We start from the raw sequence: 27,825 nt of genomic DNA, 5'->3' as shown, positions 1-27,825 counted from the left end.
TGATTATGCCACCGGGTGTTCTTCCTCTCTCCCCCCCCCCCCCCTATCATTAAAGAAGACATGGAGGAAAATAGATTTGTCTTTTTTGGCACCGGATGGATTGACAGCACACATGTATAAAGGAGGTGTAGTTGGAAGACAAGGTTATGAAATATGAAGTAGAAGTGAAAGTCTTGATGATGAAAGTGATAGAATTAGCTTTTTTGCCAAGTCTTTAGAGATTCGGTTATGTTTTGAATCAAGGTCGCTCCACAGAATTGCCCTATTTTTTCCTATGCAGAATAGCAGCGCTAATCAAAAATGTTCTACATAAGTTACTTTACCGCGGAGCCTCCCAGTCAGGGAGCGCACCGATAATGAGCTCGGTCGGAGAGGAGAGAAAAATGCTTTTGGACGAATCCGCTCCATCAATGAAAGGATGCAGGTTACAGACGGCAGGAACTGGGTTTCTTGGTCGGTGCAGCATCGGCCTGTGGTTTCTCATTTTCTAGATTTAGCTGCTTTCAAGGTGACGCTGGCCTCCGGCACTGAGGGGGCAAACAGATAGTGAAATAAAGAGCAGCATCAATTCACGGCTCCTTCTCTTCCATTCTCCGCCTTTCACTTAGAAATTCTTGGCACAAGCGTGGACACTTTTTAGGGACATTGAACTCTGCGTCTCAGCGTGTGATGTGATTCATGTCCTCGGCCGCTGCCTGATAGATATTTACATCTCTCCTCAGTGAACACACCTCATTTCCTGACGATAAAGGGCGTGGAGGTCAACGCCGGGCAGACGGCTTCGTTCCACTGCACCGTCAACGGACGCAAGAGGGACAACTTCCGCCTCTGGCTGCAGGTGAGACTTCGTTTATTTATCCCTTTGATTAAACTGCTTCACCCAGGAGAGTTGAATGGGTTTCAGAACTGGGCCCTTTGGAAATGAATATGTCCTCGTGACCAGACCTCTGAATATGTACTGCTAGTGCTAGTGTTGTGCCGTCGGGTCTATGTTGCCTGTGAAAGAAACAACTCTCAGGTTTTCTAAGACGCCTCTGCAGATATTCTTTTGGAGCTGATATTTTCCCTGTTTGTTTTTTTTAAAACTTACCTCTGTCCAGACGAGACTGGAAAACATGACAACAGGAGCAAACCAGTCCAGCAGGTGTTGATCATCTCAACATCCTTCAGTCACGTACCAGAGAGGAAGACTCTGAAAAAGTCATGGAATTTTAAAATGTGTTTTTCCCGGCCTGGAAAAGTCATGGAAAAAAATAAAATCCCCAAAGGTTTTGGAAAAGTCATGAAAATGTGTTATATTCATATTTTCATGTCGTTCATTTACGCTGAGTTTTAAATAATTCATATGCTTTTGAAGAAATACGCTCAATATAAGCAGGCATACTTGGGTTTGTGTCATTTAAGGTATACTGTATGCCTTTTGAATTCTCATTGTTAGTTTAGTTTAAACTAATACACCGATCTTTCACAAAATGTTTGGTTATGGAAATTTGGTTTAAAGTTATTGAAAAGTCATAGAAAAGTCATGGAAATCCATTGGTCAAAATGTGTATGAACCCTGTATTCGAGAAACTGGTAGATTGCCACTTGTTGTTGTTTGTTCTGGTGCTTGTCACAACAAACAGTGGCCCTGCACAAAGTAAACTGTGACATCATCGTTTCCCAAACCCTCGATTCAGATGCAAATGTTTTTTACTTAAAACCCTGAGTTTGGACGAAGTGTGTTCAAGGCAAAAACCAAAACGTGAAAAGGAATGTTCATGGAAAGTATATCAGTAAATAGAAGCCATCAAAACCACAGGTTGACCTAGAACACGGAGATAATATTGTTTGTTTGAGAAATAACATGATTCGGATCCAACAGGAGAGGAGTCCAGAGCCGTGTCTCATAAAACATGTTTTACTGTGACCCTAATTACACAGGGCCCTATGTCAACATTCATACCACAGAAAGGCCCGGGCTCTTACTTCTGATTGGCTTACACGTGTCCATTTAAATTGCATGACCACAGTTCTAAATGGGTCTGTGTGATGGAGTTTCTGTGCAGCACCAGGAGGAGAATAGATGAGGTTGTAGATGAGGGGCCAACATCTACACTCAGGGCCTCTCATACCGAATTTAAATGGTTTAAAAGCAGAGAGGCACCAACTTGTTTCTAAATCACACCAGGAAGCAAAACACAGGGTTTTAGGTTTAACTGGCCAATGAGATGTGAACACCTACATTTAACATAGAGTGACAGCATCTGAAGCCTTTCATGGACGTGTGGTCGGAAGGAGATGAGTTGGGATGAGGACACATCTTCAGACTCTGAGCTGACGATGTTAACGTGGATATTATTTCATCCCGGGTCTCTGATGTGCATCAAGCTTCTTCTGCAGAAGCCCTCAGCTGCTGCATTGAGTTCCCTTTTCACCAGCTTCCAGAAAATGTCCATCAGAGTCCATATAAGGAATGTTAAATAAGTTTTACTATTGGTTAAAGTTTTACTCAACAGTCCAAAAAAAGCTGATCCCAGTTTCACTTCTCTCAGGAAACACATGCCCAGTTTATAATTCCCTTCATAAAAGACTTTACAATTGTAAACATTCACACGTAGCTTGACTGTGCATTTGTATTTGTGATGTCACCTGCTCGCCCCCCCCCCCCCCTCCCCAGGCCTCTGTGTCTGGGAGGACGAGGGATTACGGTTGTTTCAGATCACCGCAGCCTGCTCTTAACCTATATAGCTGTTGGCTCGGTGGATGCCGTGTACTATATCTGTCACTAGTGAGCCTCGCGGTGACCTTGTTCTGAGCGGGCGGAGCTGGTGCATCTGGCAGACGCAGCCCCGGCTCCCGGCTGCTGAGCGCCGTGCCACACGTGTGATCAGTGGGAGCACGGCGCCGGGGAAAGGTCCTCTGCCAGGTACTCCATCATTTTAACAAACACGTCCTCATTAGCACAGGAGCTGCAAAAACAAACATTAAGTGAAGTCCCCCGATGACAGTAATGAAGAAATATTTCTAATGAACAAATGTCCCCCATCTGCCTGCTGTGAGGGGTGACAGCTGGGGAGAGCCCACTGTGTGTTTGTGTGTGTCTGTGTGTACGTGATAAATGCTTTCCCCCCCCCCCCCCTCTCAGCCCCTGGTGGGAGCGACGGGACACAAACAAACAACCCACAGGAGCAGAGTTTGTGAAACACACACAAGGTCAGGCCACTCTGCTTATTGAACCTCCACGTGTCGGAGGCTCACCTCTTTTGTTTGTCTCGCTTCCAAACAGGGCATCGGCGGACGGGAGGCCCCGATGAAAGCCACTAAACCTTGGAACAACCGGCGCTTCATCGGCACTTTCGACGTGGAGAACACGACCAAGGGCGACTCGGGCCGCTACCGCTGCATCGTCCACTCGGACAAAGGCGTCGGAGTGTCCAATTACGGGGAGCTCACCATAAAACGTGAGTATCGGTCCCCGGAGCAGGGGGCCGCGACCCAGAGAGGCAGCGGGGATGTTGTTCCATCCTCACGACCTCCACGCCACGCGGCAAAGTCACCAGGAAATAAACAGGAAATGCCGCGTGTGTGTGGATGGAAACGTCCTCTGAGGCGATACTAAAAATACTATCTTTTTTTATGTTGATTTGTTATCCGGAGGACCGATAGGCTACCTCCCCTGTAAAGGTTTGTCCTTGACTGAGCACAATCCCGGCAAAAAGATCACAAAGGCGAGAGGCACCGGGGTTTAACGGCAACCTCACTGATATTTCACTTCTGCAGTCATTTGATATGAATTTATGGACTCGTCTGAAACTAAATCCTGCAAGGCCTCACTTTCCTGCAGCCCTATAGCCCGGTAATGGCCTTCTATATTTCTTCACCTCAATTTTCTCCCTGTGCTCTCAATTGAATTTACTGCCTCCATTTTTTTTTTTTTTCTCTCGCTCTCTGTTTTTTTCTTTTTTGTCTCCGAGCTTTAGGTGATTGATAGGTTTAATCCTGGCTGTCCAGATCGAGGTCTGTCAATCATAGGAGAATGGCCGGGGCCCAGACACAGCAGAGTGAGGAGGGAGATAAAGTCTCGCTGCCCGAGTGTATCAGCGGGTGTCAGCGGTGTACTCAAAAGGAAATTTACTGACACACTGGAGGCGTTGGAATCCTCACTCGTCCTTAAACGCATCCACTCGCACGTCCCTGCACTTACACTCACTCGCCAGGCGGCCGCGTTTTCTGCTGATGGCGCCGTTCACGTGTGTGTGTGTTCGCGATTTATCTATATATTATATTTACACAAGTGCAAACCGGTTAACTGCGAAGTGCTTTTGTCATAAATATTTAAAATTTTCCAGATTTAAGGGAAATATTGAATCTCGTAATGAAAACCCACTTTGGATTCCGCGGCCGGTTTCACACCTCGACGGCTCCGACATAAGCTAACTCGTGGAGGGGGGGGGAAGAAAAGAGGTGTTTTCACGGTTATAAATGTCACACGTAAAAAAAAGAAAGCTGATACCTCCTCTTATCGTACCAGTCGTAAAACAAGAGCTTAACCCCCCCCCTCCCCCCCCCCTCCCAGCGTCGTGTCGGAGTCGTAAATCCGCCTTAAATGTGTGTTCACCGCGTCCGTGACTCGTTTTTTTGGAGGAGTGACCACGGAGCCATTCTGTGGGTTATGAGCCTGCTCCAGTCGCACCCCCCCCCCCCCTCCATCATTACCATACACTGCTTCTTCTTCTTCTGTTATTTCTCTTTCTTCTTCCGACATGAGGAGAGTGAATGCTTGATTATCCCGGATAATCACTTCTGCTTTCTTGCCAGTATTCAGTCAGATTTATGTGGAAGGGCAGAGCATGTATTTCCCAGAGTTCTGTACGGCTCGGCCCAGTCGCGGCCCCTCTCCCACCACCCCCCCACCCCATCTTTGTGCTGGGCTCTCCTGTAGTGAGGCCAGTGGTTCTGAAAGGGGGATAATTACTCCCCTGTCCAAGTGCTGGCTTTCTCTTTCCTTGGCCTGGCTGGAATCACCCGGAGCCCACAGAGCGCTCGCTCGGCTCCAGCGCAGCGGTTCTGGGTCCGGCTAACAGCCCCCCCCCCCCACCGACTCCCGGCTGCCGAGGTGTGGCTCCCGTCAGCTCTAATGAGAATAGCCACTAACAGAGAAAAAAATCGAAGGCCGGCCGGTAAAGCTCGTCATTTCTTCTCTTTCCCCCGCGGCCACCTCGTCTCATATCAGGAGCCGGATCAATGCTTCGCTCTCAGCAGTGAGATGAGAGCGCGACATAATGAGGACCTCTCGCAATTTAACAAGAGAGGCTCAGCGGATGAAACAGGCAAATGAAATAAGGACCTATAAACAGTCAGGTCTAACTAATCTAACAACAGAGAACAGAGGCAGCTCTTATTATGGCTCTGTGTGTGCGCTGAATAGCAAATGGGTGGCAAGGTGTGTGTCTGTGTGTGTGTGTCTGTTTTTTGTATAGCAATAAGAAGACTTTAAATGATGATTGTAAGAACTGAGTAATCATTTCCAGAGGCCGAGGAGTAACTGGGCCCGTTAAGTCAGATGTGAGGATCTTTTGTGTTACTGTGCGTCAAAGTGGTTTTCGGGAGGATTTCAGTTCCGGTTGATTCGTTGATTGTGCGACACCTGCAGGTAATTGTCGTAAACGTGGTTTAGCACCACAGGTCTCTGAAAAAACAAGATTTCAGGCAGTAATTGTCCCGTTCTCATCATTCTGTGAGCAACTGAGATCAGATTTCATTCTGCACACACTCTGTGAACAGCAGGAAACTCAGAGAGGAGCCGGTTTCCTCTGCAGCTCTTCATCTCACAACTAAACTGTGGCTGCTCCTCACGATATTTATGATCCTCTCTGGTAAAGAAAGATGCCGAACATGACTCTTGTCTTGTTTTTTGGATCTATTGTTTTTTATGAAGTGCCAAACTCGCTCACTTCCTGTTTCTACATCATAATAAAAGTCACCCAGTTAAATGGTTTTAATTTGAAGCTGCCACAGGAAACACTCAGGTTGCATCAGAAGCAACTTAACAGAGCATTTATTTCAAGGAATGTCACCATGGAAAAAACTGATTGTAATACTGCATATTCATGAATACTGCAGTACTTCCATCAGTGAAGAGGAAACTTTACTGATCTCACACTGGAGACATTCTCTTGATACAACAGCAAATCATCAGAATGAGGTAGACAAGAGAATAAAAAGGCAATAGAATAAAAATGGACAGAGCCATATCCATGCATTTATGTTAGTGTTATATGTATATATGTATATATGGTATAAAAAATGAATATTAGTGTGAAACGCAATGTGCCTTGTTTCCTCATTGAGTTGTAAATAGGGACATCTTTCAGTCTTTCTTCCACATATTGATATGTCCCTCCTCTGGTATGTGCATGCCAGTTTGTGTGTCTGTGTGTGAAATTGCACGTGCATCAGTGAGCTTTAGTGCGGTTGCGTCCTGGCAGGTTCCTGTGTTAGAGGAGCAGCTGCTGCCAGGCCAAGGGGTTTATCTGGGCAACATCCCGGCAGCAGCTGCTCGCTGACCCCCCCGTTCGGCCACCACTGTCATCTGCTCGCCGTCACCCCGACTCCAGCCGGCACGGTGTCCGGGGTTCGGCGCCGCCACCACCGCCTCCTCGTGAGGCTCAAACAGTGGGAATGGAGTTGTTAATATCCTAAAGTGTTCCAGCACTTGAGTGTATTTCACACCAGTAATCCGTCTGCTATGGCTGCTGAACAGAGGATTACTGCACCTACAGGAATTATCCCATCACCATAACCTGCTATTGCTTCTGTGAAGCGGCAACTTTTCAGAGTTAAATGAAATGCTTATTGCCGTAATGCATCGTGCTGCGTCGTCGCATTGTTCTGGAAATGGTCTCGAGTGATGGCAGCCAGAAATCGGATTGAATGGCGTCCACGCATCACAGTGCGGAAAAAACATTTCCTCTCTGAGAGAAGATTGATGGAACGACTGAGGATCCCAGTTGTCCTCCCGTCCCACATCTGTATACCGAAGGAGGTTTTCACATGAGATAAAACCAGATAAATAATGACTTTAACTTAGTTAGTTGGTTGAACATAAAGACTTTATATAAACATGAACGACACAAGAGATTCCCAAAAGTGAAGTATAGACCATAAACTCCTCCTCCTCCACGTTAGCAGATGGGACATGAATATATCTATTACTGTCATTTCAGGTATCTCTTATCACTTTTTCAGTAACTTTAGTTTTAATTAGTAATTTGATGTTGTAAAAAACATCGTGGAAAGCTGAGCACAAGATGGTGGCAACTTTATCCGAAACATTTTAGCTCCATTTTGATTCCAGGATGAAGTGGAGACGTGTCTTTGATCTTTGTTCACAGTCTATTGTTGTGTTGCTCCTCTGAACCAATCAGGATTGATAGAAAATGCTATTTCTTGAAGCCCACTTGATCCTGTGCCTCACACGGTCTTAAGAAATGAGTCTTGTAAAAATAAAACAACATTCAAAATTCAATTAAAAATAAAAGTAAGATTTTAGTCCGATTTCTCTCAAGTTATTATTTTTTCATTTAGTTCTGTAATGAATAAAGAGACATTGTACAATAAAATAAATTACATCTGGTCCTTTTATTCTTTGTGCCATCTGCTTTTCTGGAGAGATAAAATAACAGCAACAAGGCCAAAACAGGAAAACCCACACTATAAATTTTATGTTTTAAAAATATTACAAATGCCAAATACCATTATAGTATCAATATTTTCTGATAAACCACTATATCATGAGCGATGGTATTACAGTCTGAGCCTGTGCTGTTTTCTGTTGTTTAAATGAATCCGAGCATATTGCCTCTTAATTCGGTTAAAGCCCTTTTAGGACAAAACATAAAAGACCCATCAAAACAAGTCTGTTGGTCCAGGCCAGATTTTGGATCACCTCATTCCCCCGTCTGGCTCCAGGACGCAGGCCGGGGCGCCGCGTGCCAGGCCGGGACCACGACCCGCGGGATTAGCCGGTTCGCTTTAGGTGATGTTTGACTGCGACTCTGGGAGCTGGGATTAATGGGAGTTTAGGGACCAGCGATGGAGGTCACTGTGGGGTAACCATCTGCCGAGGGAGGGGCTCCCGTTCTATCGGGGGGGGGGGGCACCTCAACCTGCTCTTAACGTGCCTGGAGACCTCTCCCTCTCCATGACATCCCAACGGGAAGCAGCCAGGCGACTAATGGCATTATTCTGTTACATGCGTGTGCTCATTAGAGCTGCTCGCCGTGGCCTCTGGGACACGGAGCCATTGTTGTACGTGACGAGGTGGATTCATAAGCTGGAGCTTCAGTTGAGGGTCACGGCTCTTTGTTGGTGACGGCAGGTTATAGTGTTTCAAGTGTTTCGAAGCATGAAAAACATCTGGGTGATAAACGGAGGTTGTATTAAAAAGATGGACGACAGGACGGCTTCAGAAAAGTGAAGCCAAAGGGTCTCGATCACTTTGCCCCCTGGTGGCTGGCTAACGGACAGGTCGTAAACCCCGCCTCCTCCATGTTAGTGAATGGAGCAAACTAAAAGTTAAATTTCAGGTATGATTAAATGTTTGTCAATGATGGTTTCAGTGAATTTAGGTAGCTCTTGTCCCATTATGTTTAAGTGCTCATTCTTCTGGTATGTTTGTTTGATTTTAAACAAGATCACGCAAAAAACAACCATGAAACCTGGTGGAAGGATGTGGTACGGGTCAAACTTAGTTGCTGATCAGGGATCAGATCCAGGACGTCTTTTTCTTCTTTAACTCTGCAAAATCAGGTGTTTTTTTTACTTTTTCAACATTTTCCCAAGGAAACATTTGTGTTTCTTCATGAAAATAATCTGGCATTTCGGGAATTAATATGTGTCAGTGTGTGAAATTTGGTGCAGCTCGATTTAACTGGACTCTCGGGCCTTGGCGGGGGTGTGCGCCATTGTTGGAGCCTGCGTGTCGGCAGGATCTCACTCCCACCGCTCCAGTCCTGGATCGTTACCGCACAGAGTTTGGTTCCAAATAACATCCTTGGCTCAAGACGGCAGCGTTCGTATCCGGAATATATGTTGGCTTCCTTTCTGGAGAGCGGGAGGAAGTAGAGAAGAGACTGTGATTGACACCGGAGGTTGTTATTGTCCTTTTTAAACTAGAACAAACAGAACATGGATTTATTAAAGGAATAATTCATCTTTGTGTTACTGAAGTATTGACGAGAGACTTTCAAATGTTCAGAACCTCCTCGTGACGACTTTATGTGCAAGACAGTCTCGAACTTTTCCATTAACAGCGTTTCAGCTGATATTGTCCTTTTACTGGGTTATATAATAATTCCATCCTGGATATACACCGCGGTTGAAATAACTCGTCTGACATTTGGAGAGGCCTCATTAAAACAGAAATGGCACAAGGTTTCGGCAGAATTAGACAAATATTGGCAACATAACAGAACGGGAATAAAAAGAAAGGTCAGCTTCAAGGTTGAGGTCGAACACCACAAGCGTCTGAAAGAGAAACTGAAGCTGAAGAAGAACTTGAATATTGAAATCTAAAAAGTTTAAAACGCAGATTGTTATGCTGATTTTTTATTTTGTATTTCCTTGTTTTCATTAAATATTTGTACAATAGAGTCCGAGCCACGTTTCTCACCCTTTGTAAACACTTTGAAGTCTGGTTGACACGAGGGCGTCCACACACACGAGGCCGTCCTTCCTCACATCGTTGGTTCTATTCAGTGTAAAAATTAAGAAAAAGTGTTGAATTCAGATTCTCGTTTGCCCACTCGAGTTATATTTTTACATTGTGGAGGAATAAAACATCTTGACACAGTTTGAACAAGGGAAATTGTTTCTCTTCAAATATTACTGTCAACTCTTACCCTGCTTTTAAACTTGACTAAGTACAATTACTCAAGTACTGCACTTACCTTAACTCCACTTAGCTGACAGCTTGACTCCCGAGGTAAAAATCCCATTCGTTTTTTTTAAATAAATTTTGATTGAAAGGATGGGTGGTGCAATTCGTGCCTAACCCTATTTTTTTATTTCTTAAAGTCTTTTACTTTTGCCTTTTTCGGTTTTACAATATTTTTGAAACTCTTTTTTTTCATATTAAGATTTTCTGAAACGTAGAGAAAATGAATATGGATCCAGAGCCCGTCTGAAAGTTTACAGTTACTGTTACTCTCAGTTTAAAATATGTATATAGATATATATAACCTGAGTGAAATTATATAAGCAGTATAGATAAAGGAGGGATGGAGAAGATGCTGTCAGACTGAACCTTTGTAAACCATTCACTGCTTAACGTGGTCATGTTTAATTGCTTGTTTGATATCCACACAAAGCGACTAACACCAAGTTGTCTGAACGTCATTAACATGCACACAGTTAAGTTTCAGGTGTTCTCATCAGTTCTTGTTGGCTTTTATTAGAAATCACTAAATCCTGAAACCGTCAAGAGTTGAGAGACTCAGCCAGTTGCTGATTTAGAGGGAGGGAGGGAGGGAGGGAGAGAGGGAGAGAGAGAGAGAGAGGGAGAGAGAGAGAGGGAGAGAGAGAGGGAGAGAGAGAGAGATGACAGCTACTGTAGTTGTCTATTACCAGCGTCTTTTCCATTGAAGGCCTCTGATTGAAATCAATACGTTGTTCAATGAGAGCAGCAGTCACCCAAGGTCTGGGTGACTTCGCTTACACCTCTCTTGGAAGTTGCCGTCACTTTTCAAAAGACGTGTGTGATTATATGAGTCGGTCATTGTGCTGCTGAGGAGGAGACGTTTCATTTACCCAGCTGGAGCCATCGATCGTTGCACGGCTCTTCTTAAACACCTTGTTTGTTGGAAACCGTGAAGACACTCGACGTGTGCTCAGGTCTGAGAACGTATCTACAGTTATTTTGAGGGAATGAAAAATACTATTCACCATTTCTAATGTGGTTATCAAACATCTAACATCAAAAATGTTGTTTCCGTAGAACCCCCCGTGCCTATTGCTCCCCCCCAGCTGACCGCTGTCGGCGCCACCTACCTCTGGATCCAGCTGAACGCCAACTCCATCAACGGGGACGGCCCGATCATCGACCGGGAGGTGGAGTACCGCACGGTGTCCGGCACCATGTACGACCTGCAGCCCGTGGACAAGACCACACACAAGATCGGCCACCTGGACCCGGACACCGAGTACGAGATCAGCGTCCTGCTGACCCGACCTCTGGAGGGGGGCACCGGGGCCCCGGGGCCGCCTCTGAGGGCCAGGACCAGATGTGCCGGTGAGACCAAAAAACACAATTACCTAAAGAGCACCGCTGGGATTTAAAGAAAACATAATACCTTGTTGTTTCATAGTGTCACAGGCTTAATTTGTTAGGCTGTACTGGTTGTGACAAGTTGTAGAACACATAAATCAGAATCTAAGTTTTGTAAGTGAACGAGAAATGGAAACCACATAATTCATCCATTCATATTCAGATGTGAGAAATGTACTGGGAGGATAAATAATATGCTGGCACGACACTTCTAAACATATTGAAAGCCTTGTTACCTTGTACTCTACAAAGCACCCAGGCAAAGTTTACCCCGGGCTCTTCTAACAAAGTTTACATATCAGGCCTGAAGAGGACAACTCCATCAGATACAAGCTGAGCTGCTGAAGGACGCACACACACAATGAGAGCCACTTTAAGGCAAACCAACTCCATGGTTGCTATATCAACACATGCTCGTGGCATACAAAATAAAATATTCAAGGTAACAATGAAGTACGAGGTATACACAGAGAAAAACAAGTGCTCTGCACGTGGGTACCTGTAGGTGGCGCTACTCCTGGTGTTCTACTCCGACTGTAGAACACAGCAATAACCAGTGAGTTCAGCGCATGTACAATACGAGTGACCTAAGTGAACCCCCTTCAGAGCGGGCAGTGTGTGTGTGTGTGTGTGTGTGCGAGTGTGTGTGTGTGATGTGGATGAATGAGTTGGTAAGTGGGCTACAACGTGAGGCCATTAGGCGCTTTGCATCTAGAGCTGAAGATAACATCTCTGTTACGGCTAACGGCTGAAAAACGAGGTTCACTTTCCCCGTCAGCACTTTGCTCACCGCTCCAACACAATTACAGCGGCGCAGCACGGAGAACAAAAGCCCCCCCCCCCCCCCCCCCCCCACCACCACCACACACACACACACACACACACTTAAACAAACAGAGATGGAGACACTGAAATTCACAACGATCGTGTGAAAACAGTGGTCAGAGCAGATCGAGCAGTCCTTTCATGCTGCGTTTGTTTTGTGTGTTGTGTGTTTGTGTTTGTACGGTTGCTAATGTACTTTACACAAACCAAAACATCATGAAAACTTTTTCCTATTTTTACAAATCACCCACTGCATGTTATAAACAAATCATCGTCAGGGCTCCATTGTTGGTAGAGCTCCATTGTGTTTTCTCTAAAGCCTCGTTCCCTGTGAAGAAAATAACTGCAGCTCATAAATTTCCCAACAAATATTATTGCTAGTACACTCAGGTAATTATTTGTTTCTATAGTAGACAAAGCCCTCTGTGCTTTCTCTGTTTTCACCTTTAGATCTTCATTAATATTTTTCAGGGATATGAACATTAATCCTCTTCTAAATGATGCTCCTGGAACATTTAGACCTTTTTAAAGAGATACTGCAGATGTGAATGTGTGGGTGTTTAGCTGTTCTTTGATGAAATACAGTTATTTTCATTTCTAACTCTTACCAAATGTATACAAATATTGGTATTTCATGGGTTGAAAATGGCTACAAATGCCAGAGCCTCTCTGTAATGACATTTATTTTAAAGTTATTGGCCATATTCATTACCAGGAGATTGTGTTTATAGAAAATTTGTATTCTAGTCTTACTCCAGTAGCTTACCTTTGGTTCCTCCCTACAACAAACCCGGTGTCTAAAGGAGACAGGCTCAAACATGTGGGTGAAAGACTGAAGTGGCTCTGGTCCACCACAGTCCTCCACCACACTAATGCCCACTATGGGGGATTCTGGAGGGGGAAAAGTCCTCTACCTCCACAAAGCCCTCTGTAGCAGTGGTGCCTTATGATTCTATGTCGCGGAAAATGTTTCACTGTCACTTTCACACCGGGCCCCGCCCCAAGAGTCCCCTGTCCAGGTTTTAGCATTTTTCAAAATTTATCAGTGGCTCAGAGCTGAAGCTACACTTTAAGTCTCATATGTAAAAAGAAGTCTGAGAAAACATGTGGACCAATGGAGGGGGGGGGGGGGGGGGGGGGGGGGGAGTAAGTTAAAGTAACTTCCTCCCCTATGTGGAGCAGCCACACGTCCTAATAATTGATATGATTTATAGTTGGCTCAACACACAGAGCGGAAAACTGCCCCACCACATGGTTAACTTTCTAACTGCTTGTTGATTCCGGCTAACTCTCGCTCCTAACGCCCCGTGAGCTTCTTAATCCACCAGCAACACAGATTGATATCGTGTGAGAAGCCGAGTGGCACCTTAGATCTGGATCATAATATGGCTGCTGTGCTGCGGCCCATTCAAACTCAAACAAGCACACAAACACTGTGAGGACGCCTGATGATATTGTACAAATTGCCCTTCTCACAACATTAACCAGCTAAGTCCCCGTGCTGTGGAACCAGGAGGCCGACGTGGGGAAGGGAAAAAAAACAAACCTGGCCTCAGCAGTTTCCCGGGCTAATGCTGTTTGGTGTCCAGAGAAATGCTGATGAAAATGAGATTCCTCTCCCCTCCCTGCTCATGGTGTGACCCCCCCGTCCTCCCACTGTGAAGGTCATAGCTTATTCATTTTTTTTTAGCCCGGCTGATAGGAATGAACGGCCCCACCTGTGCAGGGCCTTTCAGAGCCGGGGCATCTGCGGGGGTCCTGCCCCTCGGCCACCCTGCCGGTCGGAGTCTTGGAGATGGATGTGCCCCGGCTCCTGAAGTGTGTTTGAGGAAGCGGCTCTTGATCTTGTCCGGCTCAGCCGCTGGTCTTTCCCGGTGACGGGGGCCGGGCCTCGGCAGAGCTCCTAATTGAACGGTTAAGACTCACAGGGGCTGTGTGATACATCACTGTTGATCCAGACAGGCCCGGAGACCCCCCCCCCCCCCCCCCCACCCCCAACTCTCCCTGCACCGCTGTCTGGAGGCGCTAATGAAAATCTGTGGCCACTTTAGACCAATGTCTCCCGCATAATTATTCATAGCCATGCCTTGGTCACTTCGGCAAACTGAGCCAAACTGAGCAATGTTTCTGATGACAAAGGATGTTTTTAATTCAATCTTCTGTAGAATGGGGAATGTATAATGCAAGGACGCCACCAATTCAATTCAGACGCAGGAGGAAGGAAAGGGCCGCCTTGAAAGGTTCTTCTTTTTTTTTCGTTCTCTTTTCTCATGAAGCACTAGTGAACATCAAAAGAATGTCTTATCCAAGGCTCTGTGATTGCTCTACCGGGGCTTATTGGTAGGTTTCACCGGTTCTGCAGAGGGATCCAGAAAACATTTAGCTTCTGCACATCCTCGTGTCTTTGGACTGTCGATGTCGGATTTCTCAGCCGCTCTCAATTCGTTCCCTACGCGGCCGAAATGACCCGGTAAACACTGGCTGAAAGAGAAAAGGCGTTTGCCGCCCGTGTTCCCCATGCATGTGAAATGTGTGTGTCTGCGTGAAGTTGTTTACCACTTCACAGTCCTCCAGACAAGACACCGTATTATCAGGTGAGGCCCCAGGATCACAGCAGGGTGCGCCGCATTTCAGCAACACCACTGAGAGCCCATCTCACGCGGAGAAACCATTTCCAGCCCGGGGGGGGAAGGCGGAGAGGGAAACTTTAAACAGCCACTCGTCTGTAGTCTGAGTTCCACTTCAGATCTGTGTGGAGAAAGTATTTGCCGGGAGATTTTCTGCCTCGCATCTCAATCTGTTTTGGGTTAAGACAAACACAGATGTATTGGATGTGGATTTTTCTGCAGCAGCGCTCCATCCCAGGGCTCAGACTGGGAGAAGGTTGTTATTCAAATAAAACAGTTATATTCAAAGTTACCCAATCGGCCCTGGGTTTCAGACAGAGGCTGAAAAGAGGTGCTTCAGCAATGGACAGTCTGAGGAAAGGGAGCATGTAAACCTTTTCAAATAATAACCCCCAAATGAAAAATATGCATCTCAACTTGATCATAACGTGTCCTTTTAATATTGTGAGATGTTGATTTAGACAGGGTGATGTCAGCATGAGTTATTTTCACAGTTTCCATGGTGGATGAACAGTTTGTGCTGCGAAGCCTCATCTCCACCCGATGGCCTTTTCCGTCCCACTGGCTCTCGGGCGCTTTAAAAAAAAAAAAAATGTCAGCACACGATGTCCATGCTGGGTCCAAACACCTGCTCCGACTCCAGCCCTCTGCCAAACTCCACATCGCCGTCGATAAGTTGTCTCCATCTGCGCTCCGGGTCTCACGTGGGAGTCGTCTCATCTGTTTGTTTTTACTTTGCCGTTCTGTTGCACTGAGGGCTAATGAACACCAGGGAATCAGCGTTAATCAGGGATCAGCCTTCCCTTGAACGGCCGTGTGGAGCAGTGGAGAGGAGGGAGGAGCTGCACAATTATGTTCCCCCACACCAAGGTCTGTGATTTGCATTTAGCTTCCTGGTTGATTTGTGAAAGACCAGGTCGGATTTTGACTGTTGGGCAACATGGAGAAGATACTGGTGGTGCAATCACTTTAACTGTACAGGTTGTTTGTCTCAGTTACATGTTGAATGGTAATGTTCAGTATATTCCTTCCTCTTTTTAGTTAGTTGCTGAGCATGAATAAATAAAAAATGTAATACAATGTAGGTTTAAAAGCAGGTTGTAGTTAATATTAATATTATATTGGAAATAAAAGATGAAATGATGTTCATCTGTGGAGTCACAGTGTCAGGATAAAAAAAAGCAACCTAAGTATATGAACTGTATTATAAAAGCGCTGCTGTGTGGATTTGTATCATGCACAGAAAAATCTGAACAATACCATAACTGCCCGACATTAAAAAGTTATAAACATGTTGTTGCTGTTACATGAACGACAACATAATGAAAAATATTATAATGTTTCCACTTCCCTGAAAAAATGTCTTCCCCTTAAGCCTTAATGTAAAGTCTTCTTCCTCCAATATTTGCTTAAAGAGAAAATATGTAGCAGTTCTTCATTATAATTTCAAAAAAACATTTGATCTGTAGTTGACTCGTTTGTTTACACATCATCCAAACTGTTTCTAACAATGTTGAAGCCCACAGAAATCCCCTGATTTCATTCAAGGTAACATGACATTTGATTTTTCCTTTTAATTCCGTCATATCATCTTTACCTGTGACTTTCTCTGCCTCTGCTGTGATCCTTCATTGCTGTTTGCTGCAGAATGTAAATAAAACGTATACATTACCTCGTGAGCATGAATCACCCAGGCTGCTTTATGACGTCACCAAACTAGGTCTTTTGTTATTGTTTTTGATTTGGCCAGATTTCAATTAGGCCCTAGCCGACCTAGAATGGATCCTTTTATTCTCCAGACGACTTTATTTACATCTGACCAATGGTAACTTGAAGTTCATTGAAAGACAGAAACAGGACTATTGTGAGCCCGCTGATCAGCTCAGCTCCGTCAGTTTATAACATTTCACTTAAGGGAGTCAGGATATTTCGTCTTACTAATTCTCCCCAAGCCTTAACGGTGTATTAACAAAGAGGAGAGTGAGGATCTGTCAGCTGGAGCTTTGCCCCCCCCCTGTCTTTATCAGGCTGAGATTGAGTTGATATGTCTCTTCTGGGTCTAAAGGGAAAAGGAAAATGGTTTGCTGGGTTTTGATGCGTCTAATTAATGCCATTGTTGCCCCGGAGCCGGTGAAAAGAAGTTCACCTCCTCACCTCGCTATCTCCGACAACACTGGTCTGGTGTGTCACCCACAATAGCCGGCAGTCATGTGACCTGTAGGGTTTCTATATTGCCCGTGGCGAGGAAAATGAAAAGCCTTGGTTTGAGTCCCATTGAATTTGTGTTCCATTGTCACTCAGAGAAAACAGGCTAGATTGAGTTTGTGGTGTGCGGGGAAGGTTATTGAAGGACCACAATGAAAAAGAAGTATTTTTTTTTATCACATGCAGTTGGAAGTAGAATGGCAAATTGTGTTCTATGATATTGGCTCCACAAAAGGCAAATTGTGTTCTTCTCAAGGACGCGTGTTCAAAAAGCTGCTGCTGCTGCTGCAAAGGGAGAAAGGATGGAGACAGTGCATTTGTATTTCTTCATTCTTATTATTTCCCTCATCTCCATCACTCCATCTATCTATTCCCCGAGTACAAAGGAATGGGGACTCTGAGAACAGATGTGCACAAATGATACTCTGGCGACATCCACATAAACTTCTTCCTCCTCCTCCTCTTCCTCTTCTCTGGAGCCGCCTCTTCAGCTCCTCACAAACACTTATCCCTGAGGTTGTTTGTATCCTCAACTCTCAAACCTCAGGAGAATGATAAACAGCGGTAGTTTAGTCAGGCTCGGCAAGAATCCCTTTTATTCTGCTGTTTTTAAATTTGGACTGAAATGCTTCTCAAGGTCTTTAAATGTTTCTATTCCCCCGTGATTAATAATTCACGCTCTATCTGCCGTAATTTTTGTCACAGATTTTCTCCAGCCTTTTTGCTGAATTATAGATGTCCCCTTCCCCTTTGCAAGGCGTCCAGGAAGCACTCATTCAGTCGGGTTTTATAACTCCAGCTCCAGAACGTTTCCAGAGGACGGGAATGTCAGGAGGGGCTGGGGGGGGGCGATTTATTCCCCGTGTTCCCCCACCTCCATCGCTGGATCTCAGCTCTCGTATATCTCCCTCGTATGTGGCTCGGAAAAACACAGCAACCATTTCACAAAGTCAAGCGTCACAGTTTGATTTACACTCAAGGTAACACCCCGAGTTGTGTATGACACGTGCAGGTTTTTTTGGGGGGCGACAAATGACGGCGCGGCTCGGGCCATCTGGGGAGCGGTGAAGTTGAAGAATCACTGTGGTAACCTCCCACTGCTCCCACTGCTCCCACTGCTCCCACTGCTCCCGGAGAGATTGTGTCCCCGTCGGTAAATGAGGGCGTGTGATCTTCTCGTTTACAACCTCTAACCACAGGCGTGTTCCCCGGGAAGCTGAACAGAAAAGACAGAGCCCGGTGTGACGGTGGAGATGTATGTGTGTGTGTGTGTGTGTGTGTGTGTGTGTGTGTGTGTGTTGAGGCCGGTGAAAGGTCAGGGGGGGTCACTCTACCTGTCACTCTGACCCCAATCACCACACAGCATATTGGTGGAAACGGAATGAAAGATTGATTTAACCAGTTCCACCTCCCCTGCCCCGACTCTTCCAATGAACCGGCTGTCCATTTGTTTTCATCTGCCTCGGTGGACTCGCTCTTTCCCTTCACAGGTTCGCCCCTGACACTTCCTCTAAATGGTCAGAGATAGAGGAGACTGACATTTTACACTCTGGTATTTATTGGTTCATTCGTTCCTTTTTCTAGGGTTTTTATGTATTTGTGTCGATTCTGTCACCAATAAATGCAGCTGTTTTTTTCTGATTTGCAGCTGCAGATACTTTATAGGTTATTGGTTCTCTTAGGAAAGTCTTAAGTGTCTGCAGTGTCACCGCGATGAGGAAAGAGCAGATCCTCTTTTAGGTTTGCTAACTTTGAAACCACTGCCTTGCCTTGTATTTAACATAATATGATTCCATGTAGCTTGATTATGATGAAGCTAGTAAATGAATTCATGATGAGTGGTGTTTTTCTAGACCAAAAATAAATATTATAAGGGTATTTTTGCCTTTATTGTATATTGGCTGCTTACAGGTGAACACAGACATGGTTATATACACATTCAGCACCACCATGATGCTCAGTTTAGCATATTTATCTTATTCCCAGTGTCCCAACTGCACTGCTCCTATAATCAGCTGCTGTTCTTTCTAATTCATACCAATATAAATGAAAAGGTGATCAAGACAACTTCCTATTTACTTGTAACATCATGAAATTTAGACATTTTCCTTGACATCAGAAGTAGCTAATCATTATCATCCTTTGTGACAGCGCAAAGAAATGCTGCTAATAGGTAAAAGGAGACTTGCTTAACTGCAGATTTACCAAAAGTTATATTCAAGCAATAAAAAATGGGTTGATAAGAAAAGGAGCAAACAAAGGGATAACTGTTAAGAATCCTTGTTTTTTCCAGTGTTTCTATTTGCACAGTTGCTAGTTGGCCTGGCTGCTCGGCCGCCACGGGGCCGTCCATCACCAACAAGGACGAGCACGTCCTCGTGTGACTTGACAGTTTCGAGTGTTGACATGCATCATCCTCCTGCGCCGGCAAAGTGCGTCTCACTTTTCCTCTCGCTCTCCCGCTCAATTCTTTGCCGGGATAGAGAACGAGAGCTTTCGGCCATTCATCTCCTCTCCTACAGCTTCGGCGGGGGGGGGGTTGGGGTCCGGCACCGGGGCTCATTCTGCGGCTTCAATTCGATCCAGCGAGTCGTAGGGGGGCCCCCCCGACCCTCGTCCTCAGCCATGGTGGCAGTCCCATTCATCACGAGGCCTATATAGATGGACTTGATAGAGTGAGGAGCGACCACCACCATTCAATAAATCCTCGTGATTATCCACGCCTCCAAGGTGTTCGGGCAGAGTGCCTGTGTGTGTGTGTGTGTGTGTTTGTTTGTGTGTGTGTGAGTGTGTTAGTGTGTGTTACCCCGGCTGGTGGGCATTTGTCTCTGACTGTGTAATGGGAGTAGAGGGGGCTGTTGGAACACACGGGCCCATGTACAGAGTGCCGTTTAAGAGCAATCAATTATATCATGTGTAAACGCGTCAACCCCGCGGCCCCGGCTGCACTTGTTGCTTTCGATGGCAACAAAAAAACTTTGGCACTTCCCCCCCCCCCCCCCCCTTCTGTCTCATAGCTCTCTCTCTCTCTCTCTCTCTCCATTCCCACCCACACATGACTCCCCCCTCCGTCTCTCCCTCTTAACCCCCTCCCTCCCACTCGTTCCCTGCCTCCAGAGGATTGCGTGGAGGAGCACTCTAGGAGGCTGATGGAGCTTTGATTGTCGGTTATCAAAAGCTGTTATTACGGCTCGCTTCGGCGGGATATGAAAATGATTTCCTAAGTGTAAAACCCATGTCATTACCTCGATGGCCTCCGTGCTATCACCGAGACGCAACACAAAAGGAGGCAAACAAATGGTGCTCGCCTCCCAGTCCGCCCAGCTCAGACGGAACAGAGCGAAGAAGAAGAACAAGACACACACACACACACACACACCCACAACAATGGAGAGATAAGTGACGGCAATACCGGGGGCCTAACTGGCTTCGAATGGGAAATCTTTACATGAAAACACACAACACGCGGCCGAGATTTAATCTTTGCCGTTGTCGTTTTGTTTTGGCACCGTCTTCGACAAAAGGCGCATGTGTGTGACAAGCACCCGGCCGACTCTCCAGCAGGGAATCCGACAGCCTACATGCCATCCTGAGAAAGTCGAGGCATTCTCTCTCTCTCCCCCCCCCCCCCCCATCTCCAAACAACCAGGCTCCCTCCTCCTCCTCCTCCTCCTCTTTCTGCTTCTCCTCAAACCCAAAGTCTTATTTTGATGAGATAGCAACTAGGCTGCGGAGCCACTTTGACTCGCTCTGGGTTTCTAATCACTGTGGAAGTAGCCCCATCTCCCCCCCCCCCTCTCTCTCTCTCTCTCTCTCTCTCTGCCTCCCTCCACCCCCCCGCCCTCCTGCCTGGCTCTGTTTGCTGAGCAGGTAGAGATGGAAGTCTACGCCAGCGCCAGGCTCTCCTGCTCTTAATCGATGTAGATCTGATAAAGATCCCCGGCTTTCCGAATGCGGAGCCCGAGGAAAATCTGATAAGTAAATTGTTCTCCTTGTACGTATGGCCAGCGAGAGGCTGCGGAACCAGAGGAGAGAGGCTGTGCACGCGTACGCACACTGCACTGCTAAAAAACAAAAGAACGCAAACGCACACAGACACGCACACACACACTTGTCTCGCATAAAGAGACTGTGCTCCGGACATGCCCAATTTGTTTCCTTTCATCCAGGACTAATGTCTGGTTCCACCCAGGGGCTAAGTGCACCATTTGAAGCCCCCTCTAGGACAGACGGCTGCAACATGCGGTTATTTGTTGTGTTTTTGTGTGTTTCATGTTTTTTGGGGGGAAATCGTGTTATCGCCTCGGCTGCGGCGGCGGCGTTGCAAGCAGGAGCCACTCAAATTAAACAAGAGGCAATAATGTGCTGGTAATTTCCAAAAACATTATTTAAATGTCACGCTGTAATGACCAAAAAATCACTAATAGTTCAATGTAAATGTCAAATTCAAATTATTCAATTACGTCGCCGAGTGCAGGAGCAGGTGATAATTTGTCCGCCGCTCGGAATACCAATCTCCCTCTCGCCGGAGCCCTCTCTCCGTGTGCCCTGGCGTGAGATAGACCTCGGTAATTTCCTGCTCCGAGGGGTGCTTTCACAGCCATTATTATAACTCTATTCCACAAGAAATATCTGCCATACCGGAGAGATATTAGAATCATATTTTCTGTACTTTCACCCCAACGACGCCCTCAGTGTCTGATTGCTTGTGAGAACTGTAAAAAGGAAGAAAGGAAAACGAATGGCATGGATTTCAAGAGAGAGGCCTGTTATATAGCGTGTTTTGATTTGTGCTTTTGATACCGAGCTTCTTACTCCTCGGTCAATAAAACATAAGAGTTGCAGTAAGACTATGGAGGTAATAGGCTCAACTCATCACCTGTCATTCACGCACCAGCCCCGAGGACCTGTTTTAAACAAAATGGCTGCACGAAAAGGATTTTTTAAAGGATATCAGCCGCTCCGCACGATCCGTCCCTTTAAGATTAGGTGTCGGGCTATTTCCCCCCCCCCCGTTCCTCTCTCTTCAAAGTCAACCACGACCGGGCTCCGTAATGGATGAGACACCTTGTTGTTCGCGCAAACAAGATGATGTCATTCTGAGTCATGGGGTACAAGTTTGTGATTGGACGTCCGCCACAGATCCTCACATTTTACCGCCTCCCTCAGACAGCTGGCATGTGCTCTACAGGGAGCCAATGGGGCAACAAACAATTAGCCTTTTCTCCACAAAACTCCAGGGAGAGGCTATAGAACAATCATAGGGAGCTGTTCAGCAAACGGCCAGTACTCCTCGTGATTATACCGACACAATACGTCTAATGTTCTTACCACACGCCAACAAAATACAAATTTATATTTATGTATGAATAAATACTTCCCTCCTCTCTGAATTGGTCTCCTTCCTTATTTGGCACGTGTCCCTAGAATGAAATTGCCTCCCATTCTTGTTGGCATCTCTCCTTTGGCCAGAACCGGGGGAGCTGCGGACTTGTGGATCTTTGATGCTCCACAAAGATGGAGTGAGGCGAGTGTGACAGTCTCCTTGAATGCCTCCCCAGAAATGAGACTTCCCTCCCAGCCGCTCATGCACGTCTGCTGGAGATTCACACTTTGGTGCATTTGTCACTTTGAGAGCATCTGGTTTAATTTGATTTCTGTGCCTGGCCACCCTGCAATTCTCCGGGCTTTTAGTGTAACCGCTGCCTACCGAGTGCAGCCAACAGATAGTTCCGCAAATAAAGGGGGTTTTAAACTTCTATTTTCTGGATGAGTCTTCCCAACATTGCGACCGAGGTGAAAAAGGCCTGTTTCCCTTCACCAATTCTTCCCGGTTCTGCATTAGAATCTCTTTTTCGACCCTGATTTAATTCGAATAAAACGGTAGGTGAGAATTATAACATTTATCCACATAGTTTGCGAGAAGAGTGGAGCCGGGGCTGCTTAATCTGAATATATCAGACTCCAGAGAATCACTTTGAAGGTTCTTGTCTCACATACCAACATTTCAGAGAGAGCTTTCTGACTTTTCTGTGAGCCATAACATCTGTAGAACCTCTAGTGTTGGGAACCAAAATCCGGTGCCAGCACTGCCAGTATCTAGTAGATACCAGAATCCCAACTCTGTACTGAAGTAGTTCCCCTGTTTACAGGCAACACCCCCCCTACATGGCTCTAGCAGCACAAAACATTAGCCTACTGTTAGCTAGTTTATTTTTTTGAACTTAAGTTTTTATTGAACTTTTTTCAGGCATGGTACATGACAAATTAAACATCTTATCAAATTAAACATCATTCTTTATACAGGAACAACACAGCAAAACAATAAAACAATAAAACCAGGGTCCTAGTGGGGATCATTATTTACCTTTATGTAATTCCAAAACCTGTCCCAAGGAGTCACCCCCTCCTCCCTGTCATCACTCAATCTACTAAGCATACATTCATAGGATGCAGTTTCAGTCATTGCACATACCCATTCTTTCACATGTGGAATTTCTGGCGCCTTCCAATGTCTTAAAATAACTCGGCAGGCTGTTGTTGTACCCACCGAAATTACAGAAAAATTAAATTTGGTTATGTTCGGTAATTGAGACTTGTCCCCCAGTAAACAGAGCTCTGGACTTAGGGAAATTTCTGTTCCAAGCCAGTTAGTAAGCTAGTTTCTTGTATCGACCATCCAAATGCCTAAAGCTAAACGGTCGAAAGTGTGGCACCGACACGGGGACATGCCGCAAATGCTTAAAAAATTATAATCCATGATAACATTTAAAAGTAGATTCTCTTTGATCGCTTCCCTGACTTCTCGCCGAACACATTAGCCGGCTGTTGGGAACCGAGATCCGGTGCCGATCGAGCACCGCGCTTCACGGCCATTAGTCTTTTAGACTTTAGCCCACTGGGCCGAATCACATCACAGATTTCGGTGCCTGAGCTATGAACTGAAATAATGACCCTGCTTACAGGCAAAATAAACATTATCACTGGTGGCAACACACTGTCCTGCACTTATTTGTATTTGTGTGTATTTAAGTAAAGTGCACTTTAATCTGTTAACAGTAAATATATATTTATATATATATATTTTCACAACAGTAAATAACTTCCAATTAAACCAAGCAATGAAAACGATTATCTTATGGCCGACTGGTTCTGGCATCGGAACCATTTTAAAAGTACTGAATTAGCCCCACTTTGGGAAAAATCAAAATTAAGCCAAATCCTAATAACCTCTAATCAGTCAACAAACAATACTTTTATTTGACCTATCTTTTAAACATTTGTAAATATGATCTGTGAAGATGTTTAGGGGCAATCGCTTCTTAAACAAAAGCTAATTGTCATTTGTTTCCTTTGGTTATCGATGATTTTCCATTTTTCACTCACACGTTATCATTTTTAGATCCTCGTATATATGCTTCACCAATTGTACGCCCAAGGTTGCTAACCCTCCCCCCCCCCCCCCATCCGTCTTCAACAGCTCTTCCTCTTTCCCTTCTAATGCTATTTCATCTGCGTTATGAAAGCGCATGAAAGATCACATCTGTTGTCTCTCCTCGTGAAATCTGAGTGTGTTCCATCTTTCATTCAACGAGCAGGTGCCTTCTTTATCTCTCTCTCACTGTTTCCCTCCTCGCATTATCCTGCCTGACTCGTACAAAGCTCCTGTCATGTCACATGTCATGACCCAATTTCCTGAAAACCATTCCTTTTTGTCTTTGCAGGATTTCTGTAGCACACCACACTGAATATTGTCTTATATTCATGGTGGTGGGAAAAAAAAAATGAAAGGATTGCTATAAGACCTGAATATCTTTGTCCCTTACACTTAAGTAGGTGTCCACTGGACATATGGGGAATAAAGGGGGCTTCACTTCAGAGGTTGGGCGATGGTGTGGTTTGCAGATTTGTGGCTTGTTTGTCGTGTCCTCTGCAATGTCTGTAGAAATGAACAACAAGCCGGAGCTTCAGGCCAGTGCTCCCACTCCCCATGCACCTCCAGAATGTTAAACATGGCTGCCGCGGCCCGCCTCTGAATTGCTGGACTGTGTCTCCTGGGGAACGGGGGAAATTGAGCCCTGGCTCCTCCTAATAGGTGGTAAAGTGTTAAGTTCCAGAGAAATGGACTGCGAATTTAACCTGGAATGGAAATTGATCCCATTACCTTGTGCTTGGGCTGCTTTCCTCCTGTAGGAAAGGGAGAAGGAGAGGGGGAGAAAGCACAGGGGGGGAAATAGACAGCAGGTGGGGGGGGGGGGAGCAGACAGAGGACAAAGAGGGAGATAGAGCGGGAAATAGAAATGGGGGAGTCACAGAAAAAGAGGTGGACAGAGAGAGAGGAGATGGAAGGATGGGAGGAGGTGGAAGGAGAAAATGGAGGAAGGTAGAGGAGAAAAGGCGAGGAGACACAGTGTATGTGATTAGAGGTGATAGCATGGCAGCGGGGGGGTTGTGTCCTGCCTGGATTGACAGGCCGGCTGACTCTGTATCAGTGTGGCACTAATAGCTGAGCGCCACTGGGCGAGATGGAAAAGAGAGAGCGGACATGGAAGAGGGAGCAGAGGAAAGACACACTCTGAAGGGATGATGCACCCCCCCCCCCCCCGCTGAGGGTGTCCACCAACAGACCTGTGGTGTGTTGGTGTGTGAAGCTGCTGTGACACCGAGTTAGCGACGGTGGCGGGATGTGGGAATGTTCTCCATCAGGCCGCGGCTTTGAATTTTAAACTCATCCTCTGGAAAATATGGACTCCAAACACAGGAGATAGTTTTTCAATATGAATAAAATGATTGAGTGAGTCTCAAGTGTTCGGGGAAAATGTAGTGGTACATTTTTTTTTGCTGGTTTCTCTGTGCCCCGGCATAGGCCTCAGTCATTTCCTTGATTTTATTGAAATGACTCTGTAGCACCTGCCTTTTCACACGGCCTAATTGATTCTCCTTGATGTATGCTCACGCTCCTCTCTCCTCTGTCCATAACCCGCCAGAGCCCATGCACGGCCCACGCAAGCTGGAGGTGGTGGACATCCAGTCCAAGCAGGTGACCGTGCGCTGGGAGCCACTGGGCTACAACGTGACCCGCTGCCACAGCTACAACCTGACGGTCCAGTACCGCTCCCGGGTGGCCGGCAAGGAGGAGACCCGGGAGGAGGTGTGCTACGACACGCAGAGCCGCGACCCGCAGCACACCATCCACCACCTGACGCCCTTCACCAACCTCAGCGTCAAGCTGGTGCTCCGCAACCCGGAGGGGGTCAAGGAGAGCACGGAGCTCGAGGTGCAGACGGACGAGGATGGTGAGTGTGATGGAGGGGTTACCACGTGGAAATATATATGATAAATTGTTATTACAACTCCATTTTAACCTATTTAAACCAATTATCATGCGTTTTATATTTAATTTAGGGTAGCAAGACATAGTTTTGCTAATGTCCAACCACAGTCAAATGAGACATTATATATAAATCTCACTTTTTCCATTTTACCTCCTTTACCTGATTTTACCTGTTTCGAGGAGAAATAAACAGAATGACTGTGAATGCTCTCCAACAGTAGATAAACAAATTTGTATTCATATATTTATGATTAAAATATCAAACTGGAGACACACGTTTGGGATTTTCCAAATGTTTTTTCAGGGGAGCACAGAAGTCGGGCAGCTCTGTGTTGTAGAGGTGTTTCACCTCCTCAAAGATGAAAGCTCCCGTGTGTTGCCTCAGCAGACACAGGAAGTGAACTCATCAGAAGTCTCCAGGAACCCCCGGCCGCCCGATAACAAACAGGCTCAGGCAGCTGACGGAAAAAAAGAGCATCTTGTCATGTCTGCCTCAGATACCTCTGGTTGCAAACTTGAAAGTGGCGACTGTTTCTCACTCCCTGACTGTTGTGTGTTTCTGCGTGTTTGTCTGCGGATCCGTGTGTTATGGCTCCCGTGGGAAAAGAGTGTAAAGACGCGGTGAAGCTGTGTAGTTGCATTCTTCAAGATAAAGAAAAAAAAAAAAAGAAGAGACGTCTCCGATCATTCTGTTTCAGTTACAGAATGAAAGGAATTCACATGAGGGGCTAGAGGAACCACATTTCTGTATCTCCACACATGTAAACATTGTGGAAAGATTAGAACTCCAACTACTCCCATGGTGGGAATCGTTCATATTTGTCACACAGTTTGGTTTTATGTGAAAAGTTTTTCAGTTTTGCTGTTAAAAAAACACGTGTCCTCAGAAACAGTGGCTTTAGATAATGTCACATATTCCTGTTCAGATGTTTCCAATGCTGGCTCTTGACCATCTGTTCACTAAAGGTCCTTGAAAAGCAGACGCATTGATCGTGTGATGCACGGCAGCATAAGTCGGGTAAATTCTAAGTAGCAGTGGCTTTTATCCAACTTCTGTTGACAACATTTTAAATTGGCAAACCGCAGATGGGGGAGAATATCAATACACGCCAAAAGAAATCTTACTGTTCAGACGTTTTTATTTTATTGTATTTCTACTTTTCAGAATTACAGACTGTTTTTTCCCGAGAAAACAAAATGTGTTTGTGATAATTTCCCACAGTGCCGGGGGCCGTGCCTCTGGACTCCATTCAGGGCAGTGCCTACGAGGAGAAGATCATCCTGAAGTGGAGGGAGCCGGCGCAGACCTACGGGATCATCACTCAGTTCGAGGTACACCAGCACCCGGGTTCGCAAAATGCTCCAGATATTGATCAGTCTTTTCCAGAAGTAAACAGACCGACTTCCAGCGCTAAGCCGTTTTATCCCCCCCCCCACCCCCCACCACCACCACCACCTCTGTGAGGATTGAGCTGAGTCCTTTTTTTCCACTGTGATGGGCAGCGTCAGTGCACAGAGCTGCCAGA

General features: G+C 45.8%; 1 protein-coding gene across 1 annotated transcript in view; it reads left to right on the top strand.

Annotated features, from left to right (window-relative positions):
- The window catches only part of LOC128454507 (receptor-type tyrosine-protein phosphatase mu), a 127,007-nt gene that overhangs the window by 31,185 nt on the left and 67,997 nt on the right, over positions 1-27,825 (top strand). The window contains exons 8-12 of the mRNA XM_053437921.1: positions 723-838; positions 3,269-3,443; positions 10,979-11,272; positions 25,953-26,261; positions 27,522-27,631. Coding sequence (XP_053293896.1) covers positions 723-838; positions 3,269-3,443; positions 10,979-11,272; positions 25,953-26,261; positions 27,522-27,631 — 1,004 coding nt within the window. The remainder of the gene's footprint in view (positions 1-722; positions 839-3,268; positions 3,444-10,978; positions 11,273-25,952; positions 26,262-27,521; positions 27,632-27,825) is intronic.

Source organism: Pleuronectes platessa, chromosome 13 (assembly GCF_947347685.1).
Source record: "Pleuronectes platessa chromosome 13, fPlePla1.1, whole genome shotgun sequence".
Classification (NCBI taxonomy): domain Eukaryota; kingdom Metazoa; phylum Chordata; class Actinopteri; order Pleuronectiformes; family Pleuronectidae; genus Pleuronectes; species Pleuronectes platessa.
Note: the sequence above shows the minus strand (reverse complement) of the source record. Positions and strands in the feature narration are given on the sequence as shown.